General features: G+C 36.9%; 1 protein-coding gene across 1 annotated transcript; it reads left to right on the top strand.

Annotated features, from left to right (window-relative positions):
• Positions 1–376: 376 nt before the first annotated feature.
• LOC148501742 (gamma-crystallin-3-like) lies at positions 377–4,068 on the top strand. The gene is made up of 3 exons (XM_088449995.1): positions 377–465; positions 1,076–1,318; positions 3,776–4,068. The coding sequence occupies exons 1-3, from the start codon at positions 457–459 to the stop codon at positions 4,046–4,048; spliced, it is 525 nt and encodes a 174-aa protein (XP_088306121.1). The 5' UTR covers positions 377–456; the 3' UTR covers positions 4,049–4,068.
• Positions 4,069–10,790: the final 6,722 nt, after the last annotated feature.

Genomic DNA, 10,790 nt, shown 5'->3' with positions numbered 1-10,790 from the left:
GCTGCTAGAGAGGAGGGGTCCCACACGGACACTGCTCATGGGCCCCTACTTCTCTTAATACACACCTATAAGTGTACCATTAGTCATGCTTACATCTATAGGCTATTGTATTTAATAAAGGAGAACATATGAACATAAATGCTTGTTCAGTCTGCTATGTACACCCAATACCAAGCTACAGAAGTTATTACAATGGTAAAATAGTTTTTGCTTAAACTGCACAACAGCAGTTCAGACACTTTACATACAATACAGGTTCCAGACAAAACACAAAAGCAGCATTTGCATGGAATTCCTGAACCGTCTTTAACATAATGCAGTACACAATAGCTATACATTCTGCTTACAGGAGACAGTCAACATTATTCCCCCAGGCATAAAGAAAGTGATGTATATATAAAGCTCCCATTCTCCCTGCTCTAGAGACAGTTACTGTGATCACATTCTGCTTCCAACATGGGGAAGGTAAGATTCTCAACAAAATCTATTTATATCTGATATTGCTAATGACAAAATACTGTATTAAATGTAGTGCAGTTGCGTTACTTTGAATGTATACTTTGAGCGATTATGACAAATTATAATATATAATACCATTAAAAGAATATTCTTCAATGAGTCAGGAAATTACTAACACAGCTCTCTTTTACGGGGAGATGTATCAAGCCTTGGAGAGGGCTACAGTGGAAAGTTTGCCTAAAGAAACCAATCAGAGGCACAGACTATGAAATGACAGTTAGAAGTTGATTGTTTGGTTTGGGAAACTTCTTCACTTTATCTCTTTCAAGGCTTCATACATCTCCCATCTATAGTTCTACCACAGTCAGTTTATTACAGTGTTTTTAATTATTTTATCAACCCAACCAAAAATAATTGACTGATAACAGTTACAATTTAAATAAATATTTTCATCCTTTGAGTAACTTTCTGTGATATTCCTATTTTTCTCTGGATACTCCCACTCCCATTTTAATTATTATTATTATTATTATTATTATTATTGTTATTATTATTATTATTATTATTATTATTATTATTATTATTATTGTTATTGTTATTATTATTATTTTTGCAGATCATCTTCTACGAGGACAGGAACTTCCAGGGCCGCTCCTATGAGTGTAGCTCTGAGTGCCCAGACATGTCCTCATACTTCAGGCGCTGTAACTCCATCCGTGTGGAAACTGGAAACTGGATCCTGTATGAGTTCCCCAATTACAGGGGGCACCAGTACTTCCTGCACAGAGGAGAGTACCCCGACTTCCAGCAGTGGATGGGTTACAATGACTCCATTAGGTCCTGCCGTCTAAGCCCACAGGTAATTGTTGGTGTTTTTTGTTTGTGTTTTTATACATTTGTTTAAACAAGATTCTGTCATATATATATATAATTTTATTACTCTATGTAATAGATTGGCATTAGTATAATAATAAAATTAATACAACTTTCATCCATCTTGCAAGCATAATAGGTCAAATGTCAAGTGTATAAGTGTATCCATCTATTATGGCTGAGAATGACAGCATCATGGGTTTTTAGTACATATTTATTGCAGCTCAGAATAGCAACAATAATGGTGAGAATAGAATTTAACATTTTCTTTATTAGTGTTACTTAGGGTTAAAAGAAGATATCTGCACTGTTTAAATATGCATAATAAATTGTGAAAAAATAATACATAACAAAGTTGTTTTACTAAGAGCTCTTTTGGCAATTTGCAAATCACCCGAGATCATGTAGCTCCAAGTCAGAGGCTTTGCTGTCTTGAAGGTTAGAGGCAGCTACTGTAATTAATACCACAAATTGTTTAGACAGAGCCACATGTGGTTTAGGGGAAACCGTCAGGAAAAAGGCAAAGGGTTTCGTAGATATTGTTCTGATAGGAATGTGAGCTATCTGGTCATTCAGAATGTAAGAGGAACCTCAATGTACCTATTCATTGTCAGGACAATAATTATGTATTGATTAAGTCAGCATAATTAAATAATAATTATCTTAGGGTCCAAAGTATTGTATAATAATATTAAGGGGCAAAATACTGTTTATGGTGCAAATGTGTTTTAGTCCCAGCATGCACATGGGCAAAAGTTTATGCTAGCACTTGTAGTGTCCCAAATGTGCACTATAAATGGTGTCCCATAATAAATTATTATTGGCCCATTAACATTCAAATAATATTGCCCCCTTAATCACATTCTAAATTAGTATTGCTCCCTTAACATAATTATAAAATGAGATAACATTATTCTGCACCTTAATATAATTATGAAATATTGTTAATCATTAATTAATTTTGTCTCAATAAGATCAATAAAAATCCACCTTAATCAATAAATATTGATTGGTCTTAGAACTGGTAAGTGTCTTGTGCTGCTCTTATGTTCTTAATGGCCAGAGATGAAATGTATGCAATCTCATTTATCAGCGCCACAGACGGATTTGGTCCTAGGCAAGATGCTGGTTTGGGGACTCCCCTTCCGCCTCAGTCCAATTTCAACAGTAGAGTTTTTCTCCCTTTGATAAGTGGATGTCTCCTTAAAGAGAAATCTCTGACAGGCAGTGCCTCAAACCCCATTAGTGTGGTTGATATTGGGGTTCTGTGCTTGAGGAATAGGACCTATGAGAAAATACACATTATTGTTTAGTAGTTCAGTGAAAACTCTTATACTGAAATATCGTGCTTACCTGCCATCCTGGGGAGAGATGTTCACTGTGTTGTAGGGATGAAGGAAGCGTATGCTGATCTCGTCCCATCAGGGTTCAGCACATTGCACTGGATCATGGGAGTCAATAGAGACAATACAGTAGAACGGTCCTACCATGATGCCCTATTAGTATAGCTGTAGGGGATGAAGCCTGTTGCCAATAACACTATAGGTAAGGTTCTGGTAGTATAACTGGAAGACATCTGACCTCCCTCTCTCCATCTCCAAAATCTGCTCCCATTTTTTATTATTTTGATAAGAAAAGTCTACAGGCCAACAACAGTGGCAGGCAGGCCCGAGATAACCCAATGAGTCTTTGGCACCTGTCTGGATTGACTAACTGGTGTTTAGACTCTGATAAGAACCATATCTAAAATAAAATCTGCCTTTTTTCTGGTGGTTTCATACAGTAAATTACATTTTCAAAAAATCAGGATAATGATTTCAAACAGAGTGGATTAAAACTTTATGAGCAGTTTTGCCGTTAGAAAATCTCACATATTCAAAACTGCATGTAAAACAGCCCCCAAAAATGTGGATTTTCAATACTTACCACAAATTGTAAATCTGGGTTTCAATGTCTATATACAAGCTCTACTCAGTATATTGTATAATTATAATTGTTTGATGATAGTGTTTTCCAGTTTACCAAAAGAGACAAATAACTATTTTTGCTATGACTTTTACATATTACGGTAGAGATCAAATAGACAGATAGATAGATAGATAGATAGATAGATAGATAGATTGATAGAAAGATAGAAAGATAGATAGATAGATAGATAGATATGAGATAGACAGATATGAGATAGATAGATAGATAGATAGATAGATAGATATGAGATAGATAGATAGATAGATAGATACAAAAGAGATAAATAGATATGAGATAGATAGATAGAAAGATAGATAGATAGATAGATAGATAGATAGATAGATATGAGATAGATAGATAGATATGAGATAGATAGATAGACAGATAGATAGATAGATAGATAGATAGATATGAAATGTTTGACATGACATTTTTCTCTTGTCAAGAATTCTTGATCTATCTATTATTGAAACAGCACCAGGGTTCATTCAGAATTAACATCTATGAGAGAGAAAACTTCCGAGGTCAGATGATGGAGTTCACAGAAGATTGTCCCCATGTCTATGAGAGATTCCGCTACCATGATATTCACTCTGCCCATGTACATGACGGATACTGGGTGTTCTATGAGGAGCCCAGCTACCGGGGACGTCAGTTCTACCTGAGACCTGGAGAGTATCGGAGATACACTGACTGGGGAGCCACTAGCCCCAGAATTGGATCCTTCCAACGAGTTCAACATTTTTAATAAATGAACAGAAAAATTAAGCCATTGTTATTTTCTATTGATTGATAAAGTTTTCATGGCAATCTTATTCGTATGGTTTCATTTCTATTATAGCTAGTAGTCTACATTACATTATCAGGGTTGATCAAATATGTGTCTATTTTAAAATGATCAAATTTATAAAAATCTTATTATTAAATAAAATAATAATAATAATGTCTTCCTTCTTTGTAAAGAATTTTACTAGAATTTGCAGAAGTTATGTTTTTCCTAGCCATATACTCTTCAGCGATTCATCCCAGGGGGTATGCAGGCCTTCAGATATGGAACCTCATGAAAAGTCTTATTTTTGGAGAACAGTCCTTTTGTCCCTTGAGAAAAATAGATGTACACTAGCCTATTGGACTGGAGGCATAATGTTATAAAGAGAACAACATACAATTATTGTAGGATATCTGCACCTTATTGCTGAATGTTCATCCCATTAAAAGATCAGTGTAAAATAATGGTTTGCCAATGTTTCACATTTACATAGTAATCCAAACTGGCAAATTAAAAATAGTTAATGGCAGGTGATTTTATAAATGCAAGGATTCAAGTTTGCTTATGTCAGCTTCATGCATATTCCTGACATGTTTCTTAGATTCTTAGGGGTAAATTTACTAAAGTGAGAGTTTTTAGAAGTGATTTTTAGAAGAGATGTTGCCCATAGCAACCAATCTGATTCTACTTAACATGTAACTAGCACCTTCTAGGAAGATAATAGCTAGAATCTGACCGGTAGCTATAGGCAACATCTCTTCTAAAACTCACTTCTAAAAACTCTCACTTTAGTAAATTTACCCCTTAGAGTTGTAGAACAAAATGACCATTGTGACACTGTGCTTTGCGTACCTGATCCTGAGGCTAATGTAAGTCCATAATTATTGGGTCATATATTTATGTACTTCTAAATTGAGAGCTAACCTTGGGGTTCCCCAAGATCTTACAAAATGGTACAACAAATATCAGCATACCCTCCAGTCACTGACCCCATACATGCTAATACAATGTCTCTACGACAGTGAGTAAATCAAGGAAAAAGTATCCTAAAACAACTGCAACAATATAGACACAATATTGTAACTGTATGAATGTCCATGCGAATAGAGAATGTCTCAAAAAAATTATTTTTGTTTATGGATATTGATACCGGTAGACAGTCATGAATGGACCAAAAAGAATTGGGAGCACCCTAAAATGACAACTGTCAATGACCTGAATGGTGAATAAGCCGCTCAAGAAAATAATGTCTCACGTATAGTGTGCTCACCTCTCAGTCATAGTATGTAGTTATTCCAGGAGTGGATGCGGCACCAGTCTGGAGGGAGAAACAGACTGGCTCGTGGCTGGAGGTGCCGAGGGCTTGATGGAAGTGCTGCTTATTCTGCCTTCTTGAAGAAGCTGTTTAATGCAGTGAAACGCGTTAAGGATACAGAGACCACTTCTTTTTTATCCAACTGCTTCAATATTTTACTATTACTTGACACATCCAGCCAGCAATCATACACGCCACCCGGATTTCTCCACACATCCAGTTCTGATTGAGCCTACACTGGATTGGACCATTTACTGCGGCTCAGGATTGTGAGCTCATCATACACGCCGTTCACATCTCTCTGGAGAGAGCTACAGATTGCGGGGAGCCTGGCTGCCCCTCGCCGGAGAGAGTCTCCTCAACGCCGAGTCCGGTTGTTCACCGCCGGCGAACACTCACTGCCGCATCTTGTGATCGTCACAGCACCATCCAGTGCTCCCGCATGTGCATCAGCACTTCCATCAAGCCCTCGGCACCTCCAGCCACGAGCCAGTCTGTTTCTCCCTCCAGACTGGTGCCGCATCCACTCCTGGAATAACTACATACTATGACCGAGAGGTGAGCACACTATACGTGAGACATTATTTTCTTGAGCGGCTTATTCACCATTCAGGTCGTTGACAGTTGTCATTTTAGGGTGCTCCCAATTCTTTTTGGTCCATTCATGACTGTCTACCAGTATCAATATCCATAAACAAAAATAATTTTTTTGAGACATTCTCTATTCGCATGGACATTCATACAGTTACAATATTGTGTCTATATTGTTGCAGTTGTTTTAGGATACTTTTTCCTTGATTTACTCACTGTCATAGAGACATTGTTTTACTTATATCAGTTTTTATTGTTACAATACATTGTTTGCTTAACAGCACTGTTCAACCAATTTTTTGCATTCTATAAAACTATTCATCATTATTAAATTGTTTCACTCTGATATGTGTATTTAGCGCCATTCCACCTACATCCTTTTCTTACAGTTCCTTGGCATTGTATTGTGCCAATTGGGAGTGGTGGCTTACTCCCAGGTGGAGGGCAGCTTTTTACACATTTGTTATTTATCTTCATTACTGATCTACACCCCCTGGTGGCGCTTGGTTTTTCTGTATACTGACCCCATACATGCCTCACAGAAAGTCATACAAAGAATGGACGTTGCTCAAATTCATTTATAAGCCCCCTTTTTCTCAGTAATTTGTGAATGAGAATGAAGGAGACACTCAGATTACCTGTTGAGAAATGGTTTAAATTGTTCTCTTACAAATATTTTTGAAACATTTGTAAATATTTGAATATTTATACACAAATAAACTTCAAAAAACATGTTTTTGAATCAGAGGGATATATGAGGGAAACTTGTGAGATGGTAAAAAAAAATAAAAGAGTCCACTTTATATCAGCATACATTTGGATGGTTTGTAGTTGATGGGTAAATGTGTCCAAAAAAAATGAAAGATCGTCTTTAACAATGTTAAAATCTAATTCTGATATAGGTGATAAACATGCAGGTGGAATGTATTTTTTGGAGCAGTCATGAGCAGAGGACAAGTCTGGTGTCATGGCACAGATTAATTGATTTGATTATATTTTTTGTCTGGAGTGGGAACAGAGAACTTAAAATTATTTTCTACATACAGTTAATATAAAACTTACTTATAGCATCAGTAAATGAAATGCCAAGCCTTCTGATTTACCTATTTTGTAAGCAAAATATTTATCACCAATAATTTTATCAAATTGTCACAAATAAATTCTTAAAATCTAAAAAGTAGTCATCACTTCAAAAACTTTTTTAACTGCCTTTTTTTCTAGCCAGTTTAAATAATTAAATGGAATTGTTCCTATGAATGTATTTTCAACATACTAGCTCTCATTATCTGAACCGAATGGGAGTTCCAATTATCAGTTTATTTGAATACTTGGCCAATCAATATAGAGGGTAAGTAACTACTGCTGCTGAAACTTAGTCCCTGGTACAATATCCAATGGGTTTCGGCAGGAGAGGAAAGCAGGGTCATAAAAAAGCTGCTTGCTCAAGTGCTAGGCTAGAAAGCTGTCTGCAGTTGGCTGCAACACAGCTCATCATGTCCTCCATGATCAGGTGAGGTACTTGGGAAGCCTGGATCACATGTCCCGGTCTGGTATCACAGTTAGAGTTTACTTGCATACCATCAGTGTTCTAGATGGCGGGTGGAGCATACTGATCAATTATTGAGTCTTCACAGGCCGGTGGGCAATCAGTTTTTGCCTGCAGGCTTCCAAATTTGACAGAGGTGAGTGTCCTCCAATATGGTCATGATTAAGATGGCAGTAGACTTCCTGATTACAGACAATTGAAGATATAACTTTTATACAATATCTACCATCTTAGGCAACCAAGCTCGACTAATTGGTGTTTTGGATCATCTGCATTCCATTGCACTGTTGGACTGGGGCATGAAAGGGCCACCAGGGGAACAGGGAAATGTACTAATATGGGCCCATGCTTAAGGAGTCTGATCAGCTGCCAGAGAATTGAGGCCAGCCACCAAAGAGGCTTGGCTTACCATTAGAGATACATGATCAATTCCCAGATTGATAACAGCAATGCACTGTAGTGACTACACCATAGTCCAGGGAATAAAGTATAATTTACTGTAACATATGTTTAAACATTTAGCATGGTAGTGATCCCGTCTATATATACTACATTAATGCACTGTCCATATGATAGGGGACCCCAGCCGGACACTGCCTAAAACTCAATGAGGACTGCATTAGGACTAGTAAAGGCAAAATACATGTAATTGAATAAACAAAAATCAACTATCTAAGCTCTTACCACTAGGATGACTTAATTGTCGGTTAATGAATGAACGCAGAGCTACAATGCCATTCCAGTCACTGGCTGGAATCCTACAGCCAACAAGAGGAGAGGAAGAGAATGTGTTGTTAGGAGGGTGAATCTTGGTGAAGTTTCTACAGAAGCAACCAAGGACCCATGTTCATCAGTGGTCCTCCTCCACCAGGTAACTCACCCTCTAACAGAGTAACAACGAATAATCTGAGTGCACGGACTGGAACCTGACATTAGAGGTGGGGGTGATAAGTATCTGCATACTAGTAACACACATAAATATAGACAGTACAGAGATATGTTCTTAGAGATTGATTCTGAGATGGGAGCAATACAAAATAAAATAAGCTGGACATATCATGTTGCAAAGGAATGATTGAAAATGCATTATTTATTTTTTTCATGCAGTGTAATTATATATATACCATGGGTAGGCACTTATAGTGTAGTAAATAATATGTCAATTGGTGCAAAGAAGTAATGAAACACATTTATAGTTACTACTGTTTGGATCCACCTACAGAGTTGGAAGGAGCACTTAAAGCTCACATTTGGATACGGGTGAAGTGTAGAACTTTACAGAGATTGAATAAAATGTTTATTGAATAAAACCATACTTTATGCTACAGCCATCTTAAACTATATGATACATGCTTCTGAAGAGGTTGTGGGTCTAATTCCATCACAGAACGCGTTAAACACATCCATTGGACCACTTGTCCTTCCTTATCCAGAACAGTGAAAATCAGGAATTTTTAAGATATCCAGCATCCATAACTGTCAGCTACTGTGAGTTTTCTTGCTAAAACTTGATGGATTTCTTCCACTATGAGCTGATATTATGACTATCTGCTAACTGGAAATTACCAGGATATAACTCACTTTTTTCTAATACTTATTAACTTTTGAAGTTACCGTTTGCAGCTGGTCCACCATCTATTTAATGTACTTTTATCTAGAGATCAGCAAGTTCAGTTTCCTGGAAACCAAACCTATCCAAATACAGGGCAAAAGACCATCCTTGCGGTGTCAAATCTTCCATGTTTTGTACCTCAAGTGCAGACTGTCGGATCCAACCAGCACCCACTACCACGCTAATAGGCTGCTGGTTGGAGAAAAAACGTAGGGGTCCCCTGTAAATGACACAACCAGCACCTGGCTCCTGAGCTGGTCCTGGTTGTAAAAATATGGGGGGGGGGAAATTACATCAGTCCCTGCCCCAGTGGAGCTTACACTCTATGTTCCCTACCACTAACACACACACACAAGACACATACACTCCAGGGTTCATTTTTGTTGGGTGCCAATTGACCTAACAGTATATTTTTGGATTGTGGGAGGAAACCAGAGCACCTGGAGGACACTCACACAAGGAGAACATACAAACTCCACATTGTAAGGACAGTGTAAGGACTGTGCTGCCATTATGTGTATAAAATTAAATTAAATCTCATACATAAACTAAAAGATATCAGAAAAAAGTGAAGCAGAAAATAGCATGTAAACATAACAGTACGGTTGGTGCCTAGCATTGTGACAATTGTGACACAAATGAATAAATCTATACTTATAATAAAGTTGTAATGGTTGTGTCTGTACATAGAAATTTTTTTGGGAGAAATGTACTCCTTGGGACTGTGTATGAACTATGGAGACAAAAACAATTTTAAGAATTTTTGTTTGTCTGTTCATTCCGGCATCATTCAAACACTATGGGATGAATTTGGATTGTGTTTTCAATATTGCATAGCTTAGTTATCAAGGAAGAAACTGAAGAATGTATTATCTCAGTGTGACATCAGGGAGAGGAGCAATAAAAAAACAGAAGCTTGACACTCAGCGCATGCCGTGTGCAGGCTCCTCAAGCCAAAAATTACTAGATGTATATAAATATAATTTTTTGGGGACAAATATAATTTTAGTGACTTTTTATGAACTATGGAGTAAAAAAAATGTATCGGATTTTGCACAGGCTCCTCAACTCCAAAATGACTACATGTATATAAATATAAATACATATAGAATATTTACATATATTGCACGCCCCAAACACAAACAGTAATATATTTATGCATATAGAAATACATATATATATATATATATATATATATATATATCTCTCTCAAGATCTATTTCACAGGAAAATCCAACTATATAATCACTAATCAGGCAGCTTATCTTGACTCATGAAGTTGCAGTATATATGTCAATCCAGTAGATGATACACCAAGACAAATACTACAAATCATATAGTCACTGCTCATGTTACTTGCAACCTTTCAATGTTACTGCAGGTTAAGGAGCAACAGATTTGGGATATACTGTACAAGACAAGATTTGTTTGACTAAAGTGAACTTAGACTGGACTGTGAGATTGTTGCCCCTTGAATTGGATTATGTGGTTTACAGAAAAAAATAGAGAACTGTGGATTCTTATTGTTTACAAAGATGTTTTGTTATCAACGTCTACAATATAAAATATACATCACAATGGTAGATGCTACTACTGTTTTTGTAAAATTAGTTCCGCTGAGCAATAACAGACATCCACGCAAGCTAAGTTGCGGGCA

The sequence above is a fragment of the Taudactylus pleione genome, unplaced genomic scaffold (genome assembly GCF_031769625.1).
Source record: "Taudactylus pleione unplaced genomic scaffold, aTauple2 ptg000503l, whole genome shotgun sequence".
NCBI lineage: Eukaryota > Metazoa > Chordata > Amphibia > Anura > Myobatrachidae > Taudactylus > Taudactylus pleione.
This window is presented reverse-complemented; position numbering and strand designations above follow the sequence as displayed.

What these genes read in the sequence shown, in the direction of transcription:
- LOC148501742 (XM_088449995.1), top strand. An exon ending in CCTGCCGTCTAAGCCCACAG is followed by an intron (nt 1,319 to 3,775) that starts GTAATTGTTGGT and finishes TTATTGAAACAG; the next exon opens with CACCAGGGTTCATTCAGAAT.